The sequence below is a fragment of the Trifolium pratense genome, linkage group LG6 (genome assembly GCF_020283565.1).
Source record: "Trifolium pratense cultivar HEN17-A07 linkage group LG6, ARS_RC_1.1, whole genome shotgun sequence".
Classification (NCBI taxonomy): Eukaryota; Viridiplantae; Streptophyta; class Magnoliopsida; order Fabales; family Fabaceae; genus Trifolium; species Trifolium pratense.
Window position 1 is genome coordinate 14128347 of NC_060064.1, and position 15385 is coordinate 14143731.

The 15385-nt window shown below is 33.8% G+C and overlaps 1 protein-coding gene across 1 annotated transcript; it reads right to left on the minus strand.

The window, feature by feature from the left end:
- Window positions 1-4741: 4741 nt before the first annotated feature.
- LOC123888246 (ubiquitin carboxyl-terminal hydrolase 5) lies at window positions 4742-15158 on the minus strand. Its single transcript, XM_045937224.1, has 12 exons — window positions 14728-15158; window positions 11556-11810; window positions 11262-11406; window positions 11076-11135; window positions 10654-10749; window positions 10157-10546; window positions 8649-8789; window positions 8396-8566; window positions 7862-8119; window positions 7112-7764; window positions 5172-5445; window positions 4742-5070 (listed from the first exon to the last, which is right to left on the minus strand). The coding sequence occupies exons 1-12, from the start codon at window positions 14862-14864 to the stop codon at window positions 4927-4929; spliced, it is 2724 nt and encodes a 907-aa protein (XP_045793180.1). The 5' UTR covers window positions 14865-15158; the 3' UTR covers window positions 4742-4926.
- Window positions 15159-15385: the final 227 nt, after the last annotated feature.

Sequence of the window (15385 nt, forward strand, 5' to 3'; positions counted from 1 at the left end):
TTCTTTTTCACCATCTTTTGTGAAAAACACTTTATGATGAAAAAAACATAAAGGACTCCCACCAAAAAATATATAATAATATATATACTACCAAATCATACACACAAGTTTGTATCTTTCAAAAACAACCAAACAAACAAAAAAGCTCTCACACACTACTTTTTATCCCACATTGTTTTGCACTCCACACTAGCTTCATTAAGTCCAAGCAATGAAAAATGACTTAAAAATGAATCAAACAAAAATCCTCCTATACTTGTCACTTGTCCTTGTAGTAAGACTCTTCTTTACTTTGAGAGCATGCATTTTATCTCTGCACAAGATGAATATAGACCGATAAAAAATGAACTACATAACAGAAATACTGGCGAAACACCGAATATAAACATCAAAACAAACACTTCCAAGCCACTAGACATTAACTCTCAATCTCGAAGGAATGCATTTTATCTATCTTTCAAGTTGCTAAAACATATCCATATGTGAAATAAAGAGAGTCTATTATTGAAACCCACTTAAGTCATATTTCTTCAAAAGGTTGTTGGTCAAAGAGATCATTCTCACACTAAATGTTAAGTGTCACATTAATATCAAGTCCTTACAATCAATATCATTCAACCAATAAAATATGTGTCTTTAAGGTCTTTCTTTGTCTAATTTAATACGAATCATTCACCGTCTTTACATAATTTTATTGCAACTCTATAATGCATTATCTTTATATGCTTTGAAAGGTAAGGGCTTTCTATTCATTAATTGAGAACACTAATCAAAGTGTACGTGTAACTATCATGCATGCAACACCATATAAAAAACTTGGTCAATCAAAGGCTTTGTACTTTTGGGATGTGCGTGTGGAAAAATATCAGCCAATTATGTAATGATTTTATGTGAAGGGATCAAATGCATGCAATAGAGTTCCCTAGAGCACTTGAGATGGTTCTAACAAGGAATTATGTCGTAATATATAATTATTTTTTGTAGCCGAAATGGTAAGTATTGAAAGCTCAACCCACATAAAATGGAGGAATCAGATTTCAAACTCCGATCATGACGTCTAATCTAACAATTTCAACATTTCTACTAGTTGAGTTATTGTAATATATATATATATATATATATATATATATATATATATATATATATATATATATATATATATATATATATATATTTAAAACAATATTGATCTAAATTTGCCTACTTGATTCAAATTATTTGCTCTACACTTACATGTAGAGGATATCAAATCTATGCCAAAAGATACAGTAAAACTTGTCCTGGTGCGATTGACAATAAGTCTTGCGGAGAGTATGTATAATAAATTTATCTTTAAACTTTTCAAATCTTTATAAGCACTTTATAGAAAATGGGTAAGATGATTAATAAGACATAAAGGTATAATTAGAAAACTAGTATAACTTTAAACTATTAAAGGATTATAAATAAAAATTAAAGGAACAAAATAATGTGTTTAAAAACGACATGCATTAAGGAACGGATGAGTATGTGTAAGCAGTAAATTTTATTTTATTTTTTGAAAGGAAATTTAATTTTATTATTCTTTGATAAAAATAAAATTTCATTATCTTTCAGTTAAGTAAATTACATTTCAATGTTTTCTTTAGGCCTACAAATTCATTGAATTAACCCTGATTTTAAATTGTGGTAACAACCTTTGCTATTTAATTAAAAAAGGCTTGCGCAAATGACTTTTGCAAAAAGGATTCACTTGAATTTTTGTCCTTGTAATTTTTAATTCTTTCAATTTTACACTGTAATTTATAATCACTTTAATTTAGTCCCTCAGTCTAATAAAATTATAAAAAAAAAAAAAAAACCACATCATGAATCATGAATATTGAATAATATGAGTTAAGATACGATGACAAATTAAAGAGGCTTATTGGCTCACCACATTTAGGTCCGCCTCACTTCTAACTTGTTGAAACCTGAACGAGGTAAGATTCACTTAGATGGTGGTGGTTCACTCGTCAAATAATATTTTCTTTTTTTATTCACATGAATTTGTTGTTATTATTAAAAAACAAATTAAATATTTTGAAAGTCCCAATAAAATGTCCAATGCGAGGCATGATTTCATAACATATAATTTAAAACAATATTATCAACTTTATAGAGCAATTTAGATCAAATAAAATTTTGAACCTATTTTTAAAGATAATAAAAAGTACTATTTCTTTATATAAAAAAAAATACTTTTTATTCTCTTTAAGAATCAATCCCAAATTCTAATTGATCTAAATGACTCTCTTTTTTTTAGACATGGTCTAAATTACTCTATAAAGCTAATAATATATTGTTTTAAATTATGTTATGAACAAAAGAAAAAAAAAATGCTCCCTTTGGGTTTTTATTGGGCCTTTTAAATACTTTTCTCCACAAAAATTCTCTTCCCACCCTATGACTCTTTTTCCATCCCCCCTCCCCCTCAAATTTCCATTTATGACCTTGAATAAAAAGTTCAAAATATTTTTTTCAAAGTTTTTCTAGTTCAAATTCAAAAATATTTAAAAAACACGTTCCAAAATTTTTATTCAAAGACAAATAAAAATTGGAAAGGAAAAAAGAGTATGGAAGGAAGAGAAGCCATCTTTCTCCACATGGAGACATTGGACTCTTTAAAATCTCCATAATGGTTTGGGCCTATTTGGCCTTTCAAATAGTTTGCTTCGGTTGAACATATTGAGTTTCTTAAATCTCCATAATATCTTTATCTGCAAACAATTGTTTTGATATTTAAAAATGTGATTCATTGTCAAAAAAATAATGTGATTAATTGTCATAGTATTTTTTGAATATGTTGAAAATTATATTCTTAACACTAGTAATTTTACTGGTTAAATTGATCAACAAAAAAATATATTTGATGACTAGTTAGCTACTAAAAAAATTTGAGGATCTAAACTACTAAAATGTATTTGCAATTTTGATATATTTAGAAATATTTTTTCTACAAACAACTCATATATAGCTGTTAGCCTAACTTAGCCATACCCAATAATTTGACAATAGAGACTTCCGAAAAAGATCATTATCGCACACCAAGAATATATCATCTATTCTTTTTTTTGGGACAATCATCTTTTCTTTGTTATTGTTAGTGAAAAAGATGTTTAAAGCTGACATTAGATGTGGATTATTTATTTTTGTGATGATAAAAGTGTCGTTACGCAAATACGTTTGATGAAATATACTTCCATTCCCATTTTATAAAAGGGAGCTTCTTTACTTCATTTGGATAAGAATATGCAAAGTATACAAATACAATACATGCATGTATTATCAAATGAACCAAAGAGATTAATTTTTTTTTGAATGGAAATGAACCAAGGAGATGATGACGCATATTATAAAAAAAAAGTAAGTGATGACGCAAACGTAGCAATCAATTAAGGCGTGCAAATTAATAGTGTGTGGTTGAAGATTGTCTCGAGTCTCGACCAGATAAGAAGTCTCACATCTGTTGCAAGATCGTCTGAATATATATTTATAAAGTAGAAATAATTATCGTCTTATAAATCAGTTTTATCAGATTGAGTTAGATCCAACTCTTGATCCTAAGACGGCCCACTTATAAACATATATTCAACGCTCTAGAATAATAGTCTAGAAAGTATAAAGTATGTATGTACTTTTCTTTTGCTAGACTTAACTCCTTTGGAGAGGAAAGGCAATTAATGATACAATGTTTATAACTTGCAAGGCAATGTGTACAATGTATAGAGTAGAGTAGTGGAATGAAATGAAATGAGAAGAGGAGAATAGAAGACGGAAAATTAAGTGCAAGTGCATGTAATTGGTGGTACGTGGAAATGTTATGGGAAACACATATCGTTTTCATTTAAAGCATAACCATTTTTATCCTATCCTATAGTATACAATAATTGAATTGAAAAAAGCATAACATTTTGATTTTGTATTGCTGATCTTGTATTTGGAATAAGGTCTATTCATATATTTTGCTTTTTTTTTATCCGGTCAATGTATAACAACGAAATTCATATACAAAACACATTTGAACATTTGGTAATAGTCACACTTTTGGCATGCAATAGAGAGATATTCTTACATGTTCACGTGATCAAAGACACTGCATTTGGTCGTACTCACAAAAACTATTATATCAAGCTACACCACAACCACTCATTGTATATAATTATGCAGCTTGTCACCAACTTCATCATAATAGTTTCACCTTGAATAAGCAGATTTTTTTAAAAAAACAATTCAAATTCAAAAGACTAATCCTGAAGAGACAATCCACAGGTTCAACACACCACTCGTATACTCGTATAATAGACGGTGATCACCATTTGTCTTAGCCAAAAACCATTTCCAAGACTAACTTTTAATGAGCTCAACCGTACTAGGCATGTCGACAACCGAATCTGAAAATATTATACCTGGTGGGAACAATTTTTTGCCAGACTTTACTTACCTCACGACCGAACTCTGGATTACTGGGGTCCGTTTCCACTGAGAACCAGATGGTTAATACTAAAAAAAAGTGTAAATTATATGGTATAACCATCACCATTCTGCTATTTGCACACCTCATAATACCAAATAGAAAAAATTCACATCTTGAGAACAAATGTTATTCCCATTCTTGGCTCCAAGAACATAAAACACAACTAGTAATAATGCTGAGTGTTGTAGTAATATGATCAAATATTCACCTGATCTGCACCAAAGGAACTCCAACAACAAGAGTAAATTGGAAAATAGAACAAGTACATCTATAATTATTTCATTGACTAAACTCTCATATCAACAAGCTTTGTGTTTTTCATTATACAAAAAATGTCTGAATTGAGACATACACCTGATATTACCTAAGAATTTTCATAAATAGACATGTTCTTGAAAACCTATTTAATGCCTAAAAGCAAACATGGAAGACTAATCCCCGTTGCTTACAATTTCATCGTCAGTTTTCACCCTCCGGTAAAATAGAACATAGGCGGCGGCAGTATTAACCTCATCTTCACTTATGAGTGATATGTGACTATCATCAAAATTGTACCACCTGTTTTCGTCTAAAAGCTGCATATTCCAAAAATACCAGTCAGGCTGCTGCCATGTTGCTAAAAGGAAGAACAAAAAGTCAAATAAACTTTCAAACGATTGATAGTTTGTCGTTTTACCTTAATATGTGCAGTATAATGCCCACTACCCATACTACCATAATGATTCGTAAGGGCATAGAGTTCATATACTTGACGCTGCGAGTTGTTTTTGTTGGCTATGTAATTTGTTAAATCAAAATCATGAATGGGAAAGTTAACAAATGTCTCCAGCTTATGCTTCATTGACCTGCTGTATGAGAACCTCTTTAAATGAATTACCAAAACTTCGGGGAGCCTCCATAAATCAAGCTTTTTGCTTGCTTGCCGTCTCTCTTTGCATTTAGGACAGTACCTATATCAGATTTTAAAACATAAAATCTTAGCAACGGACATTCAAATATCGTGCATTCAATCTAACATATATGTATATAGGAAGAAGATATAAGAACTACTTCTGCAACAGGACAATTTTCCATAATCGTTTGATTGATCGGTGAGCAATATAAGAGCTAACAAGAAAAACATGTAGAAGCTTGAATGCAAAGCGACAAATATGGAAAATATTTGAAGGTCAAAGAAGTATGAAGAGAGCACCTCGCAAGACTCATAGAATTGCTTGAAAGATATAACACTAGGAATATGAATAAAGAATGCATACAAATAACCAACAATATCTCGATCAACTGTTCTAGAGTAATGTTTTGCTGATTCAGGATTTTTGAAAACTTTCTTAAGATAGTAATTTAGTTTGTTTTTTTGGTTAAAACGAGAACCGGAGTAGTTAGAGCTCACATGAATCATATCAATAGCATGACTCTAGTACATGTGTTGTGCAGTATTTGAGCTTCGGGAATTTCAAAACAGGAAGGAACCAATAAAGGACGTATATTAAGCAAAGCTGCTTTCAATACAAATGTGCATGAAAGAAAGAAGAAATAGAGCACTAGTTAGCAAGGCTAAATATCATCCGTGGATGTGTTTTAAGTCCTCGGATTTACGAAAAATGAGCGTTTTGATAGAACACTATATGAGAAATGTGGGCTGTTAGCGCAGCAGCAACCCTCTATACCAGTAACCAATGGTGGGATTGGGAAAGAACGAGGTGGGATTGTCCACGTGGCAGATTGAGAGAGAAGTTAAACAGTGTAGTGGAAATCTGTTATAGAGGTGATGGGAGGAGAGATAGAGATAGAGAGAGAGAGAGAGAGAGAGAGAGAGGAGGGGGGACTTGAAAGAGAATCATACAGTCTGTTAGAGGCAGAGACCATTGGTTCTCTGAACTCTGAAGGAGCTTAACTCTGTGGACAATATGATCTTCATCCTATATTGTATTTTCCTTTGATTTCCAGAAACAATATACATTATATACTCTTTATTCTCACCGCTTATAAAAAAAAATACTCTTTATTCTCACCATTGCTTTGTTTTCCTCCATTCGTTGCTACTGTAATTTGGGATTGCATCATCAGGTTTCGAGTTTATTTGAATGTTTTGATCCATATTTGGACTTCTTATTAAATTGAATATATCTTGGAAAATTTTGAGATGCTAATAATGTTGTGATTAAGCTATCTTATGTGATGTTTTGTTGTTAACGGGTCTAGTTTAGAAAATCTTGAAAATACTAAAGACTAACCATCCCATATTTAATGTAAAGAACCTAGATCAAAACTAATCTAAAATTAAATTAATTTAACAACTCTACAGCTGACCATGTAAACGAGTAAAAGATGATGTATCCACGTGTTAGCATATTCAAGGAGATTACTATAACTTTACTACAAACAACTCTTCAAACATGAATTGTGTTACTAGTCACAAGTTCTCTGAGATTCTTATTGTACAAACTAGTTTATATTTATGGGAGATAAAATAAAAATAATTTAAACAGGTCATAAAGAGATCAAGCAAACAATGATTAATTACTATTTACTAGTCCATTTGAATGTTTGTGAAGCATGAGAAAAAGACAAGAAAATAGTAGCATATATGCGATAGATGAGAGAGGACGAACTAACCACATATCTTCAGGCACCAAAGGTTCTTCACGCAGAAAAGCTTCCAAGCAAGTGTACAAGGAGAGAGGTTCGGTACGAGCTTTCTTGGTTACTGGGCCATATTTCAAAACTTCTGGCAAAGTCTCAAGTGGATGAGTATCATACTTCTCCAAAAGCTTCTGAGACCAATCAATATACACTAGAACTCTTGCTGATGATGGTGACAGTTTAACTACTTTATCCTCTCCCATTGAAAGATCAATACAAGCATTATTATCATCTACCAATAGTAGAGGTAATGTTGGTAGTTGGGTTGCCTTTGAAACGGTAGTATCCTTATTTATTGAATTCGACACTGTGTTGATTTCAGCAGAAGCAGCTGCATTGCCACCTTTCAATAGAAGAGGAGAGAGTATACGATTAACTAGTACTTGTATGTCACCTCTTGTGATTGTATCATCACATGAGATCACTGAAACAATAGGTGTTCCATACGGTTTCCATCCTGAAATGGTCTGTGAGTCACTATCTCTGCGGCGATGTATCAACTGCAGGTACTTTGTGTTTTTGTCCATCTTTGTAATCTTGTATGCGGCAAGACGGTCATCATCTTTAATTGAGGACAACAATTGAAGAGGATCTTCAAAATATCTATGGATCAAATGGTTCCGTACCTGTGAATAGGACATCAATATAACATATCCAATTAGAATAAAGTATACAATGCAATTCCAATACATATAATTAACTCTATTCTAGTACGGTACACACCTCCACAAGCACTAGCCTCTCATTATGCTTCAATGAGCAAGCATTGCTAAGTGCTTGTATGAGATCTTTGCACCGTCCCTGCTTGGGCACAGTTACTGTACACGGAGATGGCTGGGTAGAACCATCACAACTAAAAACCGTCACTGTCATGGCCCTATTGGTGGCGGACTGGAGAGGCAGGGAAAGGTACATGAAAGGATCAAATGTGACAGAGACCTTGTTGCAAACTGGACAAACCAAAGTCGACTTGTATTGTCCCTGTAAAATGAATTATCAGAAACAAATCTGGGATTGTGTACTTGATTACGAACATATAAAATGCAAACAGATATCGTACACAATTTCTAAATGGATAATCAAAAGACCAAAGTTTAACTCATGCACAAATTGAGCATTTTCTTAGTTCATGCTTCTGGTTCAAGACCACTTAAATTGTGCTTAAGTCAGAATCAGATATGTACACGGAGTATAAACAAACAGAAAGAAAGGTGAACAAAGAGTAATCACGACTCAAGACATGTTAAAATGACTCACCTGACACACATCAACAATTATGGAATCATTACGAGCAATATGGTTTGCCCAATACTCATCAGCCACTTCTTCATCAGGACGGCCATCAGCATCTCGAGACTTTATATATGGTTTGTGCTTTACACGATTTAAGTCCTCATGGAGACCATCCAGTAGAAATGCTAAAAGCTCCTGATAAAATAATAAAACAAATGCTATCACAGACTACATCATGGAAGTTGAAGAAGGTAAACTATTTTCTCAAGAAGCAAACCTGAGAATCGTGTTGGTTGTGCCCACTGAACTGAGGTGCAAAGCGAGCAAGCTTTGCTTTAAAAGGCCGAGGAGCAATTGGGGTTCTCCCAGGTGCCCATAGTTTTCGAAGCAACTCACCGAATGCTAGGGCTAGTTCACCCTACATAGTGGAAATTTCATGTAAGTGCAGTAATTTGTAATCATAACAGTTAGCTTATACAACCACATAAATAAATAAATCCTTCACCCATTGTATGGGATTGACCTCATAATTCATAAACCAAACGAAGTAATAATAATGATTTAAACCTTTGAATCTAAATCCATATATAAACAATTTAAATCTAAATCCTTCATAACGATTTGGCTCAAGGTTCTTTTGGTTCTTCTATTGGAACATCGAGTTTATAGTTTTGTATTAAAACTTTCCCTTTTTTTATAATCAACATTTTAATAGTTGTATGAAGGGATTCAATTGCCTTCCCCTTTCACTCTAACCATGAAAAATTACACATAGGGTTGATTATAAAAACATTGCCCAACCAAACCAAGACCAAGTCATTGAAGGATTGGTACAATAATGCACAAAATGTAGACAGATTGATCTTATTGTTCTCATTCAAACAATACATAGACAGAGTGATCTTCTTATAACCAAGATAATAGTCGTCACAATCATAAATGCTACTGAGCTAAAGAAGACAAAAAAAAATTCCTATACAAATAATACCACAAGCTACAACACAAACATTCTTTTCTTTAAAAATTAAATCTAACCCTAGATAATAACTAAAATATTAACGGAACAATAGAATCAACACAATAAAGCACTTCCTTTACATTTTATTGGAAGTGGGGCACACTATCTTTTCAACACTCACTCTCTGATTGGGTGAAACTCATGTGCGTCTCACCACTTTATGTGGGACCTATTTCCAAAGTGAGGGACCCACATTGATTCCGACCAATAAGAGAGTGACTGTTGAAAAGAAAGTATTGCCAACACTCCTCTTAGGCCTAATTGTACACTGGGACATCATATTTGATTCATGACATAACATCATAGTTTCTATGACCAAGTAGTCAAAACTTTGATCTTTAGTGACCCCATTCTTCTAAATAATAAGTAGAAAATAAGTATAGGTGAGTGAACTTTGCACGTATAGGTTGTAACTCGATCATGAGCGAATTTGTAGATGTTGCACCCACAAAGTATAGAAAGTACCAAACATTGGGAACTACCCGGGGAAGAGTTATATGAGTAGTTCTAGTCCAAAAGACTCTAGCATAAGGAGATGTCTCAGACATAAAAGTATTCATCTGGCTTCACTCTAAAGCATAAGCTTTTGCAATAATTGTTCCATGATATGCTTAATTTTATTATATATCAAGTTTTAACTTTTAATGAATTCTCGAAATGATTCTTTATCTCCAAACCATGTTCTTACCATATAGTTTAACTTTAACCCACATAAAAGAATATCGAGAGAAAAGGAAACAAGTTGCTGCTTTTTAAATGATACTTACCACCATGCCGAGTGGATTTTGCCAATTTATCTCTTGATGATAGTCCTCCCTAAAGTACCTAGCAAATTCTGGTGTATGAACAAGGCACTGTATTGCACTATTCATGAAACAAGTATTGCCAAGATTTAGCAATCCAGTGAGACCACCGAATGAACCTCTTGTGGTGACACCAAGAGTTCCATAAGGGTTTTCCGAATCTCTGACCGGAGAATTTAGTTTCTGAGATGAAGAAAGTTCAATATTGTTGCCTCTAGATGCACCCTTGCTGGTAGACAGGCCACCAGCAAATTTTGAAGGCTCCACAAGAACAGAATTTGTTTCCCTATGTGCTGATCCATTTTCTTGAGCAAAACTTGTGTTATTTGTGATGTTAACCACCTCAACAAGAATCTGTATGAATGGTGTCATTAATCAAAAGGAAAACAACAGTATTAAAATGTAAAATGTAAGTAAGAGCAATACAAAAATTCCTACAACAAAACTTGGTGAAGACTCACATCTTGGTCCATTTGTAGATTGACATCATCTAGAGTTTTGTTCATGTCATTCATCAAGGCATGCCTCTGATGGCCATAGTAATCCCAAATGCGCACCTACAACATACATATCTATTTTTTACTACATGCTGAATAAAACAGAAAAACAGTTTCAAAAAATTAGGATATAGTTAATGTTTTCATTTTGACTTTTAATGGCAAAAACATCACCTTACTTTCACTTTGTTCTCCATATTCATAGTTTTGCATAGGAAACACTAAAAACAATTGTTTATTATTTTCATTGTTTCTTGTAGAAAAAATATTTGGAAACAGAAAACAAAATGAAAACAATGTGACATTTTTGTAATAAAAAAATGAAAATAGGAAAACAGAAACCAAGCAAGCCCTTAGAATTTCTAGAAGGAATGAGAAGTCATTACTTGGTCTAACTGAAGATCAAATATTTCACACGCTTTCTTGTGTAACTGTCCAATCGTTTCCTGCCCATAAATATGTCAACTCTAAGGTAGATGTAGCATGTACAAATTGAATAATACTTGCAAAGGAAAGGCAGAAAAATTTAAAGATGCATTTATCATGACTCATTACTTCCTTTGATATTATACCTTCTTGCTTATTCTTATAGAGGATTGGACATTTTTTGGCAACACAAGTAATTGAAGCCGTAAAGGATACACCTCTACTGCAAATTCTGTCTGGGAAAGTCCTGAACTAATAACTTTCCTCGCCAATGTAGGTCCGCCGCCGTACCTAGTTTGAGAAGGAAAGAAAAAAGTCAAGCATCTAATATTAAAAACCAGTTACAGGTTTAGTCATATGAAGTTTATACCAAATTGCATATTTTTAATAAACCAAAAGGAAAACCGTGAATGACATATGTGAAAAACTAACAATCTCACCATTTAAATAATTGGTCCCAAACCTCTTGGGGAAGTAATACATAGTCACGCCCTTCTAGAAGTGTATCATGAATTTCGATACCCGTACTAGAGTCCTCTGGTCCGGTATTATCTATCAAATCATAATTATCAATATCAGCTGGCCTCTTTAAAGAACTTGACCTGGCCAAATCGCTATGTTCATGAAAGGAAGATCCATCGTAAGAAGGGTTTGTCTGGTCTTGGTTCACATATTCAATCCAATGTTGCCACCATCTGCATTGAAACAAATAGAAAAAAGCTCATTCTTATCCAGTGTAATTACATATTGTGGATGCCATTCAAACTAAACCAACCAATCAGTCTATTGCCACCAAACAATGATAAGAGAATGAAGTATGTTTGCACTGTATTTCAAGATGTAGTTGGGTTATTGTCGATGATTAAAAAAAATGTTTCTCTTTGGACTCTTCGTCAACACTATCAAGTAAGGGGTAATATTTTTATGTACACCAGTCACAAGTTTTTTTCCTAAAGTGTTTTTAGGCAAATCTACTCTGGAAACAGAAGTTCAAATTTAATTGCTTTTACATAGTTAAGAAACTCGTTTCATTTTAAATAATTTGTATGTCCCAAAGTATGCTAACTCTTTTGAGGATGCTGCTTTGGTTCTAAGCAAGTGGTACAAGCATTGAAAATAAATAGGTGAATGGCGATAAGGTGAGAAAATCAAGGTTCCCTGCAGTGTTGAAAACAAAAATTAAAGGTGAAGCAGAAGAAAGATTATGGCAGTGTTTGGGTTGAATCTGGTATGGTGTTGGTACTAAGATATGGTGTTGGGATTTTAAGGGAGGTCGACCATGTGTATGACAAAAATTGGCTGAGTTTTACGAATGCAACACACATGAATTCGAACTAAATATAGGGGAGGCATAAATAGCGGTAAGGTAGCCGTTGTAGAAGGATCAAGAAGCAAGGATAAGGCCATAAAGGTGCTTAGACATGCAGTGAATTAACAGTGGAATGGACAAACTATATAGTAACAGCATCATTCACTGCAGGTTATTTTTTTTTTCTTAATAGCAAATTTATTGATAAACCACACCCAAGGCATAAGAAATACCTTGGAGGGAAAAGGGCCGAATACAAATAAAAATGAGCTTCAATGAAGGCTCAAAAAACAGGGGAGTAACAACACACCTACAACCCTTAAGCAGGAAAAAACCAAAACACAAAATAAAAACTGCAGGCACCGAAAAAACAGAGCAAACAGCAAGCACACCACCAAACAAAACCCAACAGAACCTGGATCGCAACCCCACCGCCGCAACACCTCACACAAAACCACCAGCAACGCACGACCGCAACCGAGCAAAGAGCAGCCAAAAAACAGGCAGCAGACGGCACAAAAAGATTGGAAGCAACACCAGAAATGTTGCACAACAAGCTAACGATTGAAACAACTACTGGGGTCCCAAGACCATTCATAATAGAGGCAAGGGGAAATATGCAATCTATCAATGCTCCACTTCGACGAAAGGACTTTAACCTCATCTACAATCTCCATAGGTTCCTTAATCATATTATTGAAGATATGATTATTCCTAGCTCTCCAAATAGTCCAAAGCACCGTATGCCAAACCAACAAAAAGCCTTTTTTTTGCCTTTTTAGACTTCGCTAAATCTATAAAGTAATCAAAGAGTAAAAAAGATTCGGCGACATCACCACTACCACTCCCAACCACTTGAAGATCTCATACCACACCACCAACGCCGTCGGGCAATGGAGGAACAACTGATTTGTGGTTTCCCAGATACCACAACACCAAACACAACAACCCTCTGAAACTTGAATTAAGATACCTCGCAAGAGGAGATTATTTGAAGTGGTCACAAGATTGAATGATGACAGAAGCTGCAGCAAAAATTGTGGTTCTCGTCATGACAATTTGAAGTTCCAAGAGTTATAGGTATTTACATGTGGCTGCTGTTTGGATTTTGTTGCTGTGGTAAACGGTTTCAATAGCTTGAATATTTTGTTCATGTTGATAGTAGCTTCTATGCTTTGTTTTTTGCTGCAGCAACTTAACATTTCCTGTGATGCAATTATGATGGGAATAAGGTCAAGGGGCAAGTGTAGAGTTTGTAATTGAATCTTAGGGGGTATGGGGTGGAAGCTACGTTACTGTCAGAAGAAGTTACCCACGCTTCTTTACATATATTTACATTGAACTTTGATAATGGTTGTTGATTTTGAGGTCCTAAAAGTGAGTGGGAATCATATTAGGTGGATGTGAATGGTCCTTGTGGTGTTGTTGCTGCTGTAACTATGCAGAACATTATGTTACAAATCCCTTATCCTAATCATTATGTGTTATAGGTTCCGTTAAGTGTACGAGGGAAATAGTAGTGTGGCAAGCTTTCTCTAGTAAAACTAAAAGTCCTCTCGATACTAGAACACAGCAACCACTCTCATCCCCCACGCGCATGTGTGGGGAACAAACACAAACAAGTTAAAGAACCGAACAAAACCATCAAATCAGAACTATAGTAGTCCAGGCAAAATGCAAGTCAAGGCAACAAAAAAGCAACCTAGGGAATTGAGATCTTGAAGAAGTATCCACAACTGCACCGAAAAACCTATATTTAACCCTATCTAGTACCTCCTAATTTCATAATGCATAACATTAGAACTCAATAAACCACTCAACACAAACAAGGGGATAAGACAACACAGTGACACTGCCATTACAATTTACACAGCTTTCTAACAAAAACAACCGAAGCCAAGCTAGGTATTTGTTAGAAAAGGGTTGCAACAATGTTCAAAATAAATATTGAATCAAAAGAGTACATAAGAACCTACCAAAGACATGCCACAAAATCATTAACTGCTAGGTTAAAACCAGTCTAAGATTATTGCAATGTTAAGCTAAATAAAACCCATCTACCATCTCCCCCAACAGTTAACCACAAAATCACCATAAAAAACAAAGCAAACCCCAAATTTTGTAGCAAAAAAAAAAAAAAAAACCAAATTCTGGTCACAACCCATTTTCCCAAGGAAATCAAACATTTTTATAATCTAACCAAAAACCAAAAAAGGTTCGAACTTTGGGTATGATTTGGGTACCCAGTTGAAAAAAACAAAAATTAAAAGCAAAATGAAAAGAAAAAACAAAAAAAAAAAAACCTCTGAGTGATGATGAAGAAAGTGTCGCCTTCTTTGGTATTAGCTTGAGAAGAAATCGCAATGTCTCTGATCATGATCCTTTCTTCATCTGGGCTCAGCTCAAAACTGTTGCTGCAACACATCGACTCTTCTGCCATCTTCCTCTCGCACTTCAACCCAATTTTTCACAAGCAAAAAAAAAATCACTTTTTAATGGAAAAATGAATTTTTTGTGTTTGAAGAAATCGAATGTGTGAGGAAAATGAGAAAAGGAAGAAGAATTTTGGAAATCTAGAAGTAGAATTCCCTCTGTTTTAGGGAGGGGTGCAGTGTTCTGAGCAGTTTCGCAGAGTTGTAAATTGGGGGATTTTTTTGGAATAATTAAATCTTGCATTACCATTGAGGACATTTCACCCTAATTCATCAAATTAAGTTTTTGTTTCTTCTCATTTAATATTTTATTATCTATGGAGTACGATCTCGTATAAAAGCAAAATTTTTTTACTGTATATGATTTATAAAAAAAGTAAAAAATAAAAATTATATATGAGATCGGAAGAAATATCATTGGAGATAAAATAATGAAGTAAATTCTTTTTTATAAAAAAGGAAAAATTATATGAAAATTAAGGAATAAGACGGAGAAATAAGGCTCTGTTTGGTAAAAATAAGTTATAAG